The 16,861-nt window shown below is 41.1% G+C and overlaps 1 protein-coding gene across 9 annotated transcripts in view; it reads left to right on the top strand.

Moving 5' to 3' along the window:
• Nucleotides 1-16,861, top strand: part of PATJ (PATJ crumbs cell polarity complex component) — a 392,685-nt gene that overhangs the window by 95,591 nt on the left and 280,233 nt on the right. For all 9 annotated transcript variants that reach the window (XM_033916053.1, XM_033916047.1, XM_033916046.1 and 6 more), the window contains one exon: nucleotides 9,451-9,579. In XM_033916053.1, the coding sequence (XP_033771944.1) occupies nucleotides 9,451-9,579 (129 nt within the window). The remainder of the gene's footprint in view (nucleotides 1-9,450; nucleotides 9,580-16,861) is intronic.

Raw genomic sequence — 16,861 nt, 5'->3', positions numbered from 1 at the left:
GGCACTCCCCTAGGCCAAGTATCTGCAGCATCATCCTCTTCGGATGCCGCCTCCCTGGACGAAACCTGCTCGCAGCAGTCTGCACTGATGGCTTCAGGAGGAGGCTCTCCGCCATGTCAAGCCTCTTCAGATCACGAAGTGGATCACTCTGATGACGGATGCAAGCCTATCGGGCTGGGGTGCTCACTGCGGTGACTTCTCCATTTAGGGGCAGTGGAACCTGCATCAGAAGTGTTGGTTGATCAATTGTCTGTAGCTTTGGGCTATTCGGCTGGCGTTACTCGTTCTCCAGCCCACTCTGGAAGGGAAAACGGTGTGAGTGTTCTTAGACAACACCACAGTGGTAGCGTATGTAAATTGTCAAGGGGGCACAAGAAGCACTCCCTTGCGCCAGGAAGCTCACATGCTGTTTTGCTGGGCGGAGTTACATCTTCTGTCTCTTTCTGCAGCACACGTGGCCAGAGTTCACAACATAACAGATTGATGGCTTCAGCCAGAAACTCAAAGGCTAGGCACTTCTTCAGTTGAAGAACAGAGTGTGGAAGCATAAGTCTGGATGCCTTGGTTCAACCCTGGCCAGCTCACTAACTCCTTTATGTGTTCCCTCTGGTCATCTGCCAGATAACGTCTGGTCTAGTGATCCTAGTGGCCTGGACTGACCTTGTTATCTATGGTATGTGGATCTCGTACATCTTCAGTGGGACAGGATGCTCAAGCTCCCTCTTTGAGACCTCCTCAATCAGGGTCCAGTGCCCACGGAGAACTCACAGTGCTTTGATCTTACGACGGTTATTCTGATGTGGTTGTTTTGATGCTTTTGAAGTTCAAGAAAACCTCTACTACGGCTTCTTATGTCAAAGCCTGGAAGGCTTTCCAACAGTGGTGTGCCAAGGACCAGGTAGAGCCTGGACAGGCTCCCATTTCGGTGGTTCTGGCTTTTCTTCAGGCAGGTTTGGATAAGGGTTTAGTTGTGGCCTCCCTTAAGGTTCAGGTAGCAGGCCTTTCATGCTTCTGAGCACACTTGCTCATCTCAATGTGACCAGGTATCTGAGAGTGGTGCTTCGCTTGTGCCCTCCCTTGCATCATCCTTTCCATAAATGGAATCTTAACATTGTTCTGCAGGGCCTGGTGGACACCTCATTTAAGCCCCTGAAAGATTCTTCTCTTCTAGATCTGACGATCAAGACTGTCTTTCTGGTTGACATTGTCTCAGCATGGTGTATTTCGGAGCTTCATGCTCTTTTGTGCAGGGAACCTTTTCTATGGATCACAGAAGTGGGAGTGGTTCTCCTTACAGTATCTTCTTTTCTGCCGAAGGTGGTTTCTGATTTCTATGTCAACTAGGAGATTCATTTGTCTGCATTTCACTCCACTGAGATTAATGACTTTCGGCTGTCTGATCTCTTTGTCCTGACTATTTCATCTCGGCGAGGTAGGCCAGCTTCTAAGACCTCGATCACCCGTTGAATTCATATGGCCATTTCAATGACTTACATCGCCCATGGCAAGTAGCCGCTGGTTTCTCTTAAGGCCCACTCAACTAGAAGTGTCACGGAATCATGAGCGGAGTCTCAAGCGATTCATCCAGATGAAATTTTCAGGGCAGCTACTTGGTCCTCTCTTCATACCTATACCTGGCTTTACTGAGTGGATATGGCGGCTTGCTCTGATGCCGCTTTTGGGACCTTGGCATTGAGAACAGGCTCTTCTGTCCCTCCTTAGACACTGCCATTGCTTTGGTACGTCACCTAGAGTATGGAATCCAGAAAGTATGTAACAGAATGGAAGATTAGTTTTTTATCTTCGATAATCTTCTGTTAGTCCCCATAGGATTCCATACGGCCCGCCCTCTCTGTGTAAACTCAGTTCAGAATTGCCTTCTTCTTTCTGCCTTGGTTATTCTCTTTACAGGCTTAAGGATCTACCAGCCAGTCGACGGATCCTGTGGGGAATTTGCTGTTCGGTGAGTATGCATATTACTGATAGCTGTTTCATGTGGGTGCTCGTTGCACACAGCAGGTTAGTTCTGCGTTGTTTTCTGTGTTGCCTTTGCCTGTTTATTGCTTGTTTTTATATTTTGCAGAGCAGACCATAATAGAAATAGTTTATGTTGCCAGGGAGGTTCCCCTGTGCTCCCTTCTTTTGTCCTGGATTGGTTCCGGTATAGTTGCTTGGCTTTGTGACTGAACTGTAGGGAGCTCTAATTCTCTAAGGTAGGAGGAGCATATGTTCCAAAAAGTGTTTGGATTTCTGCAACTCCCGGATTGTAGGAAGGGACTGGACACCTAGAGCAGGGGTAGGCAATTCTGGTCCTCGAGAGCTGGAGCCAGGTCAGGTTCTCAGGATATCCACAATAAATATGCATGAGATAGATTTGCATCTCAAAGAGGCAGTGCATGCAAATCCATCTCATACATATTCATTGTGGATATCCTGAAAACCTGACCTGGCTCCAGCTCTCGAGGAACGTAATTGCCTACCCCTGACCTAGAGTAAGGAATCCTACAGGGACTAACAGAGAGAAGACTATCAAAGGTAAAAGCCTAATCTTCCATTATTGATTGGAATAGTATTTCTCTGAATGATATTATTGTATGCCCCATCCACTATACCAGCTTTAAGCAGTAGTAGGCCTATACAGGTTAGATAGTAGATCTGTTACCATCTCATTTTTCTGCTTTTCTAGTTGGGCGGCCTCTGATTTAGTATGAGTTATGTCTTATAATAACTAATCTGCCTGCCTGTCCAGAGCTTAAGAGAAGGAAAGAGCCCGTCTGGAACGTTGCTTTTCAACGGAGAGAGCCATTGGTCACATCGGGTGGGCAGGGCCTCTGGATCAGCAGTGCAGGAACTCTCAGTGGGGTAAGGAGGGATTGGATGGAGGCTTCTTCTTTACCCTGCCAGTCCATGGGACATGTCCATTTATATGAAAGTTGTGCTTTAGGGAAGGAAAGGGGGATTGGGTTTTGATATACCACCTTTCTGTTCTCCCAGCTACCACATTTGTCCTTGATCATCCTTCCTGGCTGACACTGTCATCATTGATTTCATAAGAACATAAGAATTGCCATATTGGGACAGATCGAAGGTCTATCAAGCCCAGTATCCTGTTTCCAACAGTGGCCAACCCAGGTCCCAAGTACCTAGCTAGATCCCAAGTAGTAAAACAGATTTTATGCTGCTTATCTTAGGAATAAGCAGTGGATTTCCCCAAGCCATTTGAATAATGGCCTAGGGACTTCTCTTTTAGGAAATGACCTCTGCCACCACCCTACCCCCTTCCTAGACAGATAATCCTGTTCCCTGACAGAAAACCCCATCCTACCCTTCCCCCTCCCATATATGGAAGAATGCCCTCCTAGCAATAATACTGCAAGGCTATTGCTAAAGGTCCTGGCAGGGCAGCAATATTTGATCACAGGATAGGTCATGGTGGAAGAATAGAACTCTGTCAGGGGCAGAATAGTTGTGCCGGTAGGTTGGGTTGATGTATCTAAGGGTGGATTAAATCAGGAAGGGATATGAAAAGGAGAATTGGACCTGTGTTTGTGTAGTAGTGGTGATGGTAGTGGGTAGATTGGGATAGGAGATTGGAAGGCCACAGGGATGCACAGCTATGGCACTTCAATATTTATGCAACTTCCAATAGCACGGCTACACTTAGTGTCTTCTCTTGAGGTGTTGCTATGTGCAGCTGCACTAGCAGCAACTGTGACAGCTGGCTAGCTATCATAGACAACCAAACCTCCAACCCACTCAAGTTATGCCTGGTTCCTGTTCCTCCTAGTGTTAGGCAACTAAAGTGGGGTTTTTCCTCTGCTGGCTGTATTTACATGTAGTGGACATGTAATGGGTAAAACCCATTCTATCAGCTTAATGCAGCTTAGTAAAAGGGCCCTTAATAGTAATAACTAAATGTCATTCAAAACTGAATATAAAATACACATTTTGAACCTCCAAGAAATGAAAATCTCCTCAGTTTATTTGCATAGCTATGATCTTTTTTTAAGGTTAATAAATGCTTAGAGTTACAAGCCTTTGGGACCACATGCAACCTACGAATCTTGTACATTATATGAATTTTTCATGCTGAAGCTACAATATCTATAGTTAGTAATTTCCAGGTTTATGCAATTGCCATGCCTCAGCTTATGTTATTGTACCTGGAAATGTTTCCGGTAACCTAAGCGCTTTGCAAAAGCAAGACATATAAATCATTTTGCTGACTGTGTTATTCTAAAGGTCATAGACATCATTCTTAAACTGAATAGGCCAACCTATGCACTAAATTGCGATAAATCATGATATCCTCCATTAGTTGATTGCTTTCTCTTTGCTGTTCAAGATTGCTCCAAACTGAGGGGGCAGCAACGGCCCATTCCATGTAATCCTTGTATTTTGATCGCTTCAACTATGAGATCTTCGAAGGTAAACCTGCTCAGACCTAATCAACAGGTGGATAGCAAACCTTCAGTTATCAGGGTCTACAAGAAGAATTTTTAAAAGGCTTATGATACTAGCCAACTAAGTGCTATTTTATAATTTTCTACCCAGCTGGATGGTTAACATTTGGCTGTTTAAATTGATATATGACCAAAATTGGCCATTAATATTAGAGTGCTCCAAAACTTATCTGGATAGTGGTGATATTCAGTGCTATCCATATACATGGTGCCAAATAAATTGCAGATTTAATTGTATGTTCAGTGGTAGTGCTTAGACCAGTGTTTCTCATCATGCAGTATGCAGGCTGCCTGTTGGGGGTAAGCTGTTTGGGATCTCTCTCTGCCTGCCCCCCACTGAAGCCACCGCCGCCATTTCCAATTCCTCCCTGCCTCCCCGCTAGCTGCATCCCCCTACCCCCGAAGCCAACCCTGCCACCGACACACTCCATCCCCCCTGCCGCCGTTGCCGCAATTCCGGGCAGAGACGGGTCAGGAGCATGCAGAGACTGCACATGGTAGGCCCACAAGCCTTCCCCCAGTGTCAATTCTGACAGAGAGAAGGTTCCAGGGCCTGGAGTTGCTGTGGCGAGGGGGAAGCATGTTGGGTGGCAAGGTTGACTTCAGGAGTACAGCAGGTGGGGAGGCAAGGAGGAATTTGCGGCGGGGGTGGGATAGAGTGTGTTGGGTGGCAGGGTTGGCTTTAGGGGTGCAGCGGGCAGGGAGGAATGTGCAGCAGCGGCTTGATCGGGAGCAAACAGGCTTTGGTGCAGGTTGGATTGGGGGAGGGAGGAAGGGTGTGTGGGGGTGGTGCAGCTTAATTTTGGGACAAAGGCTGGAAGGCAGTGAGGGGGAGGGAGAACGAACTCGACAGAGAAAGAAAGGTGGGCATGAACCTGGGACACAGAATGGAGAGAGGAAGGGGGCATTAACTTGGGACATAGGGAGGAGGGAATAGAAAGGGAGAATTGTTGGGCATGATTGTGATTGAGAGATGGCTTGAAGAAGTTTAGAAACACTGGCTTAGACAATGCTGCTAAGTATATGTATAACTTTATAAAGATAGACAAACAAAACAGCAGAATTGGCCTAAAGAATAGGGGCAAAAATATTTTAATACATGGCCCGTGTTTCAGCATGAAACCTGTATCAGGGATCAGAAAAAAACAATATAGAATTGTATATTAACCAAGTACAAAAGAAACAAATAAAATAACATAAGACTTTTCAAATATAAATATTACCCCCAAAAAATACACTACTAAACATCTAATACAAAAATGCAAATATTCAAACAGTAATCATAAATGACAGACTACATGTATAAACAATAAAATTAATATAAAATCTTTTTCAAATGATCTTATTGCATGACAATTCATCCATAGCATACAAACTAAAACAAAAATACATATAAAAAACTCAAATCTATGTAAAAAAAATTCATTTCAAATAGTAATATGATTTAAATAAAACGTATTAGTTCTTTCTTAATGTTTAAACAAGTTACCTTGAAATCACAAAGGCCAGGATTTTCAAAAACCTATACCGAATCTAAAAACCCAAGACATTCTTAAAAAATCGTGCATGCAAATAAGATTGGTAGACAGCAGCGAAGATTTTCAACATTTGCATGTGCCCATGCGCAGAAAAAACCCATAAAAACCAAAAACACACTCTCCTGCTGCCCCTGTGCAGCGGGAGAGATGCCCGCATCTCAACACCCCTTCTCTAACATCCTGGCCACTCTCTCCTGCACTAAATAAAAACTAATTTTAAAAAATCCTGCCAGGCCTGACCAGAATGTGCAGCCCCCTCCCCGGCAGCAGGAGAGATGCCAGGGGTCATGGCCAGGATGTTGGGGAAGGGGTGTTGTGATGCAGCGGAGAGAATGGGTATCTCTCCCGCTGCTATCACAACACAGATGGGTTTTCTAGTAGTCTCTAACACTGACCAGCACCCCTGGACCAGTCATTTTTATTAGTCGCCAAAAGTCGACGCCACTTTTTAAAAATGGTGCGGCATTTTTTTTAAGAATTTCATGAATTTCAAGACTTTCATGTTTCATTTCAATGTTGAAGAGCCCATTTACATGTCAGTGTCGGAGACTTCTAGAAACCTCGCTAAAGACAGAGATAATCCGTTTTGATAATCCACCACTAAACTGCGTACAGGTTAAACCACCAGAAAACAGTTTAGCGACGGCGTTAAACTTTTGAAAATCTTGCCCAAAGTCCCTTCTTGTTTAGAAAGATCTGTAAGGAGCAAAGTCTCACCAACCTAATTGCACTTAAAATAAGGTCGTATGATAAATGATATGAGAATGATATATGCAGAAATGAACCTAATTGAAGTAAAATATCACCCAATGAGAAATAATTTGTGCAGTAATTGCTTATAATGTTTATTGTGTTTAAAGTGTCATTTAAGTGAAATAAATACTGCAGAAGTGAAACTAATTAAATATATTTGCTTAAAATGAATATTCAGTGATATGTTACTCATCATTTTGTATATATGTACTATCAAAATAAACTCACCAATGCCTTGTTAGGTGAAAATAAGGTTTTTCTTCATTCATAACTCTGTCTGTACACCCTGTTTGCTTGTAGTTTTTGTATAGTTCATCCACTACTGGTAAGAGTATTGGTGTTTCAGGGCCCAGTATATTTATAGTGTTGCTCATAGCTGGGATTCTTGCTGTTTGAAACATCGGATTAGTGCTGCTGCTATGTGATTGTGTGTTCTCTACAGTATATGTTGAAAAGATTTTTTAGGTTTGATATTTCACAGTGTGACTGGTAACGGAGAAATTTATGTTGCTGTTTCTCAAAAGATATGAAAATTAAAATATTATTTTTGTTTGTTGATTTCTTGGAGAAATGTCTTAGTTCTGATCTGCACCTGTTGGAGGATCCCCCCCCCCCTTCATTCCTGGTGCCTTGGGCTGCGGGTACATAGGCAAGATATGGGCAAGAGCAGGGCCAGGGTAGCAGCACCATTTTATCCCTGGTGTCAGGCAGTAGATTGCCTTGAGCTGCCACTAGGTGGCGGTAGGAGGCATGTGGCCAGTCACATTGACTGCAGAGGCTACATCTGCCTCCTGCTAACATCATCAATGACTGAGCTATATTTGGAAGTGGGTGGGAGGAAGACAGAAGAGTCTGTTCCAGTGGTTCTCAACCAGTGTGTCACCAAAAGCCTGTACTTCCCTTAACAACCGTCTGTGCCTATAAACTGGGAAGAGAAGATATCCAGAGTCCAGGTAGGTTCCTATTTTTGCTTCCTCACTACCCCCTGAGATACGGTAAGTGCTGCCACCAGCCTCAATTGGAGGTAATGCAAGTCTGATGTCCATAGGCTCTATTTGCTATATACTGTATACTGTAGTTTCTGAGTAACAAATGCACAGGATTCTGTGATACTTTGCACTCTCTGGTAGTGGAGGGATATAAGCGATATAAGAAATTGAATATAAAATTGTTTTGTTTGACAACCTGCAAAGGGAAACATCCTAATTCTATGCTTTAGAATGGATAAATATTTCTTGATGATGTAAAGTTTAATGTGAATTTGCTTACCTTATCGAAAAACAGTATGCGACACGTTAAAGACACTGATAAAGTAAACGAAGATTACAACTTTAAGAAAAAATAAAATTTTACTATAATTATAACAATTTATTAAGCAAAACAAATTCTAATTAATAATAATTTATATTTTTCTTCTCATACAATACAAGTCTTATATACTGCAATTTCTGTAAGGTTTACAATAAGATTTAAATCAAGTTTTTGAGCTACATTTTTAGAAGGAGAGTTGGTTTTAGACGGAAGGGGTGACGGATAAGCAGGTGGCTGTAAAGAGAAGAGGTGTGTCTTTAGTTTCTAAGAATGAAATATTCAGGACTGATATTTTTGATCAACTGTGAACTTTAGTGTTCAGAATGTCACACGTGAACATTGTCAGGTGTGTCACACCAGATGAACAATTGAGAACCACTGGTCTATACATATGGAGGAAAATACTTGTGTAATTGTGAATAAAGACCAAAGATTTCAATTGTACTGAAAACTCAAAAGAGCAGGATAAAAAAATTGGGTATTTTCATATAGCTACTTTTTTTTCTATGTGAATTTTCTATGTTTAAAGTAAAAGACACTTATATAAACCCAAAAAACTTAGCATATTTTCTTTGAAGGCATGAGTTATCAAACAAGCTCTTAATACATTTCAGTAATTCAGGATGCCTCTCGTAAAGGGCTGCCTCTTCTCTTTTGGGGCAATAAGACCCTTGACATTAATGTGATCAACTTTGACCCCCCACCGTCCATTCATAATCTGTACCCTTTGTTTCTAAAGCTTGAGGGCTCAAAAATGTATTTTTCTTTTTTTATGCTTCTAATGGAATGACAATACTCATTAACCTTCAAGAGGTTAGTAAGATTTTAATTTCACCGTCATAGGAAACTGAGCTACTGCTTGTTTCTTCCCCATCTATGTCCAGCTGCCACTGTTGAAGTTTCTTTTAAGTAGCATGTTGTACCTCATAGACCTCAATATTTGCCAATATACTCTTTCTTTCCATTCCCCAACTGCATAAAGATGATAATTTACATCTTTCCCGTCAAAATATGTTAAATATAATATTTTAGAAACTTCTTAGCAGTTTGCAGATAAAACGAAGTGCTCCTTTTACTAATCTGCACTAGTGGTTTTAGCGAGCGCTACACGCTAACGCCTCCAAAGAGCTTGTGTTAGGATTTTCCATGTAGCACGGAGGTTAGCGCGCGCTAAAAACGCTAGCACACCTTAGTAAAAGGAGCCCTAAATTTTGTGATTCTAGTGTTCAAGTACTTGATTATTATTATTATTTTTTTTGCTGTGAAAAACTGAATTATAGGTAAAGAAAGCACAAAATAAATAACCATTTCTAACTGTCATGAAGAATTTGGAATTATGTTATTTGCAGTGTGACCAACACTTTATTTTTAATTATTTGTTTTAGGATAAAGCAGAGGTGACTATTGATTCAGAAGATGAGGATGGGGAACTTGCACTGTGGTCTCCTGAAGTAAAGGTTGTAGAACTGGAGAAGGACCACAGGGGTTTAGGGTTCAGTATTTTAGATTATCAGGTAAGTTTTTTTTTCATAAATTTATAGTAAAGAAAGTTATTGTTCCTAATTTATTGTTATTAGAGAGTTGAGAAAATCTTTGGGTGCTGAAAAAAGACATTAGCCTGAAGACCCCATTCGTTCTTAACAACATCCCATTAGAGTCCGTCTCCACCTTAAAAATTCTTGGGGTAATAATTGACGACAAATTACTGTTCCACGAACATATTAACTATATAGTTAAAACTTGTTTCTACAAACTTCGCTTAATAAGATCAATCGGCAAATTTCTTGAGCCTAAATCAATTAACATTTTGGTTCACTCGCTGATTATATCTAAAATGGACTATTGCAACTCTCTATTCCTTAACATCTCTCAAAAAGAAAAAAGAAGACTCCAAATTATCCAAAACACAGCCATAAAATTAATCTACAATGCCAAGAAATATGACCACGTTACGCCACTCTTGATCGACTCCCACTGGCTTCCCATCAGTCACCGCATCTTCTTTAAGGTCATGTTTTTAACATTTAAAACCCTAATCTACAACGAACCTCAATTTATAGCCGGAATGTTAACACCCCATAATACCACGCGACCTCTTAGATCATCCACCCAGAATCTTTTAACTATACCATCCTTGAAAATAATTGGTATCAGAAGATCCGACATGTTTTCCGTAATGGGCCCCCAATGGTGGAACGCATTACCACAATATATTAAAAATGAAAAAGATCCCACCTCCTTTAAAAAATGTCTGAAAACTCATCTTTTTAAAGATGCTTTTAACAATTAAATTTTAGCTTCATTTTTTATACTTAGACTTTTAACTCCCCCGTCCCCTTTTGTTCTTTCCCTTTTTTGTTCTTTCTCCACAATGAAAAAGTTGTAACTTCCCCTCCTCTCCTCCCAATTCAAGATTGTCTTGTTGTTAAATATTTGTCATTTGTCTTGTTGTTAGATATTTGTTATTTGATTAGTTTTGTTTTGTATTTCTATCCTTTTTTTATCATTTTGTACATCGCTTAGCAAACCGATTAAGCGATTCATCAAATATTAATAAACTTGAACTTAGGGTCTGTTTTACAAAGCCACACTAGCGGCTGCTGCGCGGCAATAGCCCTGAAGCCCTTTAAATCTCTATGGGCTTCGGGGCCGTTACCGCAGCCACTAGCGCTGCTTTGTAAAACAGGCCCTTAATATACTGCGTTTTGGAGATTATCTCTTGTGATTTACAATAAAATTGTATTAAAAAGTTTACAAGAAAAATTCTCTCAACTGTCCAGATTGGAAAGAAGATTGTAATAAGATTACAGTAAAATTACAGTTCTGTCATCTCTATGCCCATTAATTAAGAAAAAGGTTGTTTTGTTTAAAAGAAAATTTTTTTAACCTGCTTTAAATTTCTGAAAGGATTGTTCAAATAGTAAATATTGGGGTAAATTATTCCACAGTGTAGATCCCGTGACTCTAAACATAGATGAGAGGATATCAGCAAACTGATGACCCCCTTTATGAAGCTACATTAGACTTTTTTATTTCTTGCCATGGCGGTAAAAACTCAGACGCTCATATGACTTCTAAGAGCGTCAGAGTTTTTACCACCATGGATGGTGATTAAAAAAAAGCCTAATGCAATTTCATAAAAGGGGGAATGAATTTGTTGAGGTGATGGAATAACAAAGAGATTTTGTTTGCTAAAGCTTAGTGTATGATTGTTTTTATATGAAATGAGTAAGTGAAATAAAATAGAAGAAAGCTTGTTGTTTGAATGTTAAGAACTTAGGTTAGTATTTTATATACAAACTAGTTTTTTTAGCCCAATACATTAATGGGTGCTAGCAGCCATTCTCCATTCCTTTTACCTCCCCCCTGTCCAGCAACACCCCTTCCCTGCTCCCCGCTGTCCAGCAGCACCCCTTCCCTGCTCCCCCCTGTCCAGTAGTACCCCTTCTCCCTTTCCTGCTCCCCCTGTCCAGCATCCGGTAGCCCGGACAGCCTCAGGGCTTTTGCTAGGCTGGCCCGCCTCGCATTATTGAAGTGGACTGACTTAGCAAATGACCTGCGGCTGCTTGATGAAACCGCGGCTGTTGCTGTCGCTGCTGGTCCTGCCTCGGGCTGGGGATGAGAACGGAGGCCGATAGAGAAACTGCCGCAGGGTTTTACTGCGCATGCGGGAGCACGGCACCACGGAGGCATGGCACCATGGAGTTTGAAGTGCGCATGTGCACTAAGGGTTTTATTATAGCAGATCCTTGCTAAACCTAACAGCCAGTGCTCTGACTTTAAGAGCGGTGTAACTTGATCACATTTCCTTGTTCCAGAGATCATCTTGACTGTGGTGTTCTGGATAAATTGTATTTTTTTTTTTTTTTTTAATTAATATCAAACATAGACCTTGAAATAGAGAATTGAAATAACCTAGATCAGTGGTTCCCAACCCTGTCCTGGAGGACCACCAGGCCACTATCTCCTCCTCTCCCTGTTGGCTAAGGCTCTTTATACCTGCATTGTGAGGCCTTTGAACTTTATGATTATAGACTAAGGCTCTTAACACTTGTATGCGAGATCATTGAGCATTAGGCTATAGAAACATGATGGCAGTTAAAGGCCAAATGGTCCATCCAGTCTGCTCTTCTGCAGTATCCGCTATTTCCTCCTCTCCCTAAGAGATCCCATGTGCCTGTCCTATGCTTTCTTGAATTCAGACACAGTCTTTGTCTCTATCATCTCTACCAGGAGACTATTCCATGCATCTACCACCCTTTCTGTAAAAAGTATTTCCTTAGATTACTCCTGAGCCTATCACTTCTTGACTTCATCTTATGCCCTCTCCTTCCTGAGTTGTCCTTCATTTGAAAAAGTCTCATCTCCTATAAGAGAGGATTAGGAATTGATGAGAGGAAGAGTCCCTTAAATATAACTGCTGGAGATTAAAAATAAATCCCACACCATTGGAAATATTGTCTTTTTCATGGAGTGCACTTTTCCAATTTTGTGCTACGTAGAATAGGGGACAGTCTCCTTTCTAATTTAAACACATGCATCTTGTATATATAACAATATATAACCTAGCCACCTGAACACATCTTTGTAAAGGTGACAGATCCTCTCATGCTCCATTATGCCCTTTTGAGACAGCAGTCTGTGAAATATTGAGGTGAACTAACCACTTGGAGCTTTGAACAAGGCAGAGAGGTTATGCAGCTTGTGGTTGACTGATTCATAAAAAAAACCTGTCCTTTGTGTCTCCACTACAAGAGTATGGGTACACTCTTAATTTCCTCATCCTCTCATTCTGATTTACCTTGCTCGTCAGTCTAGCAATCATTTTCATAATATGTTTTTCCTTTTTGAACTATTTTCCTTCCTTATGGTCTGATCCTTTTTTTTAACTGAAACTTTCCATTGTAGACAGTTTGATTGATGCAGCTGTATGCTTAGGCTTTTAAAATTCATTGCTGCATTTTCTGGATCCACATTAATAAATGCCTTCCTTTTATATTCTAGGCATTACTTGCAGTAAAGTTTTCCTCCTCTTTACCTTACCTCTTTCTAGACTCAGCTAAAATACTATGGTCTAAATTCAAATGTCTACTTGTGACAAGCTATAATAAGTTGGTCTGTGCCTTTATCTTCTAATAATGTGCATTCCAATATATTCTGAAGCACGTTAAATTTGTTAGCCCTTGACTTGCAGCAGTGGTACTTGGAGAATATTCTCTAAAGTTGAAATTTGGCAGAAAACTTTAGACAGTTTTGATGGTTGTAATCAATGCATTTCATGGATGTCAGGCCAAGAAAATCGGTAAGACATCAGCATGTCAGCTTTGACAGTAATAGTCTGTTCTAAAAATGTGAGAAAGAAAATTGAGTGCCCTCGTAAAATATGTTCAAATAATTTTTATTAAAGTCAAGATAACAAAAGCAATACAAATGTTTAGAAATTTCAAAATAGAAAACAATTCAATCTCCCCCCAAGAGAACCTCCCCCCAACCCCCCAGTGCACTCGTAAAATATAAACTTTCTAGTATACCAGTGTCTCACAAACATTCCGGCCGGCAGCACACTAAATCCAGTGCCCCAGCTGTTAGTCACCCGGAAGTGTACGGACGTTGACATGATGACATCATATACATGTGTGATATCGTCGTATCAATGGCTGCGACCCGCCGGTGGAGGGATCCTGGAGGCGAGGGGAGAGGAGAAGAGCTGCTGGCCAGGAAGAGAGTCATCTGCACCGGCTGACTTCCTACAGGACGTGCCTCTCGCAGGCAGGCAGCCAGCGTGGATGACTCTTCTCGCCAGTGTGTTGTTGCACACCAGAAATCTCAGGAGGCACACAGTTTGTGATACATTGTAGTACAGTGCTCCCCCGTAAATTTGAGGTCCCAGTCATTCTCGGTATTTTTCGACTGTGAATGACCGAGCAGGAGAGGGCAGCTGGAGCGCTGGCGAGTGAAGGAAATCACTCGCAGTATGCTCCGACTGCCTCTTCCTGTATTAAAGTCGGGCCTCACCAATCAGGAGCTGCTTTGACACGTAGCTTTCGAGCTCGAGTGTTGATAGAAAATGGGTTTAAAATAATCCAGGGGTGTCAAACTCAAATCACATTAAGGGGCTGAAATCCAAAACGCAGGCTAAGTTGCAGGCCAGACCCCGCCCATTCTCCGCCCCAGACCCCGCCCCCATAATAATACTAATAATAACACCATTTTTTTTCATTCATTTTTCATATATACACACAATATAATCTTAACAACACATAATGGTAATGGTTAACCACAAAGTTAAACTACACAAAACACACTGTATGCTTCTCAACATTCATTCCTACCAGAACATAGATAACCCGTATGCAAATATGGGACCAAAAACTAAAAGTACTAATATATTTTTTTAAAACACCCTAAGATTCAAGATTCTGCATGCAGTTCAACCCCCAAAGAAAAAGAAACAAATGTATTTCTTCCTGAGCAATTCAAAAGATAGCAGATTAAAATGCTCAAAATTGACACAATTCAAACACTAATTTGAAAATAAAATCATTCTCCCTACCTTTGTTGTCTCCCTCTCTCCATGCTGTGCCTCACTCCGGTGGGTGTCTAATCTTCTGGCCGGCTCCAACCTGGTCATTTTATGCAACCCGCTGTCTGATGCCCCCCGGTGTTCTCTTGTGGCCGGCTCCCTCCTCCTCACAGCTGTAGTGTACACGGAGCCGCGTGCAGCGGCTCCCCATGCGTCCTGCATCTGAACCGGAAGCCTTCTCTCTGATGTCGCAATGTCAGAAGGAATGCTTCTGGATGAGTGTGTGACACGCGAGTCCATGCACACTAAGGCTGTGAGGAGGAGGGAGCTGGCCACAAGGTAACACTGGAGACATTGGACCGCGGGCCGCATAAAACAACCAGGCGGGCTGGATTTGCCCCACGGGCCTTGAGTTTGACACCTGTGAAATAATTTATAAGGGGATATTATGTCTTGGAATGTTTTAGAGGATCTTTAAAATGACTAGCTTAGGGGTCTGGAAAAAGTGTGGACAAGTAGGATCCTTTGGACGTATTTGGCAGGGTTGTCCTAAAATAGCGTGGTATTGAGGGGATGTAATAGAGTGTCTGGGGTTGGTGCTAAATATTTCCAGTAGTAAGGAAATGGAGATCATGCTGTTAAATAGGCCTGTATAGGGGCTAACTTTGGGACAGATTAAGTTTGAGAGGCATGATGGAAGAAACCCAATAAGCCTGAATGGGCACACCTTATAGCCAAGATACAGTTTGTCTGTAAAATGTCCAAGCTGACTGCAGTGTTGCAAGAGAGATTGGAGAAATTCATTGGAGTATGGGAGTCTTATGGAAAGTGGCGGTTTGTGCATTGTCCTTTTGGGATTGAGGAACAGGGAGGCCCAAGCTAAAATGTTGTTTATCTACTTTGGAATAGTAGAGAAACTTGGTAAGAAGAGAAATATAGGTGCTTGATAGGAGGGGGGGAGGGCTGGGAGAAGGTTGGTTTAGGGTCTAAGAGTCGGCCTAAGGATTTTAAAGTTTGAATCTAAAACTGGTTAGTTATGTAAATCATATTTGCATCTAAGTAAAGCATTCTTTGGAAAATGATAAAGAGAATGCAATAGTCCCAGAAGAACAGCTATAGATGATCTATTATCTTATATGGAAGTTTGTTGATTTTAGGATATGCAGCTTGAATTTATATTAAAAATATAGAGAGACTCATTTTTTTTTTTTTTTAAATCTTTATTATTTTTCAAATATTAATAGTGCATTACAAAGAATTTAAACATAAACGAATCAGGAAAAGCACTTTAAATATACAAACACTTTGAAAACAATCATTTTCTCCCCCCCCTCCCTTTCATCAATATAAGTAGAAACACACATATATATAGAGAGAGAGAGACTCATTTTCAAAGCCCATAGAATTGCAAAGCTCCATAATTTACTCTGTAACGCTTAAGTCCATGTGCTTTGAAAATGAGCTCCATCATGTGTTTAGACTTCTGCAAAGTATTTTTCTGATGCACAGGTTTCAGACACTAAATAAAACAGAGGAATGTTTAGCTTGTAAACACTGACTAGACTTTGAATTTCTTGTAGTAATTCTGGATGATGAAATCTGATACTTTCATGTTCAAGTAGAATTATGAAAATGACTAGTTTTCAGCTTCTTAGGAAACAATCCATTTTAAAAGCAAATCTGAAATCTGATGGCCCTGTATGTTGACTTTTTGATATTTAGTGCTCTCTCATGGCTGCTAATTCTAGGCTATTGAAATGTCTTATGAAGGCATGAGTCAGCATTTGCTGTTCTGTTCTCTGTCAGCATGATGCATTGATTCAGCCTGGGGTAAGGCTGTTTTCCTGTTTGCTTCTTTCTTGCATTTGCCGTGAAGGGGGAAAAAAGTAAAAAAAATTATAATTTTAAGGCTTTTTTGTTTTTTTGGAAATGCTCTATTCATAAATTAGCAAAAAACAAAAGGAATTGACCCCAAAATATCCACAAAGAAGAAAATCCAGAGAAAAAAAGCACAAAACTCTGTGGAGTGACAATGTTCCTAAATGGACTTTATTTGAAAGTGTCAAAGTTCCAAAGGTACACTGAAATCATCCACATAAAATAATTCCATCCACATAAAAGTAAATCATCCACATAAGAGCCTTAACAGTCCTAGTCCGCTAGGGATTCAGGACCCAACACGGTTCCCTTTCCATTGCAAATGCAAGCAGTGTTTTACTTCCGGCTCACCACACAATTGTTTCCCATGTACTCACCTTTATAGGACCCCCAAG

The sequence above is a fragment of the Geotrypetes seraphini genome, chromosome 12 (genome assembly GCF_902459505.1).
Source record: "Geotrypetes seraphini chromosome 12, aGeoSer1.1, whole genome shotgun sequence".
NCBI lineage: Eukaryota > Metazoa > Chordata > Amphibia > Gymnophiona > Dermophiidae > Geotrypetes > Geotrypetes seraphini.
Note: the sequence above shows the minus strand (reverse complement) of the source record. Positions and strands in the feature narration are given on the sequence as shown.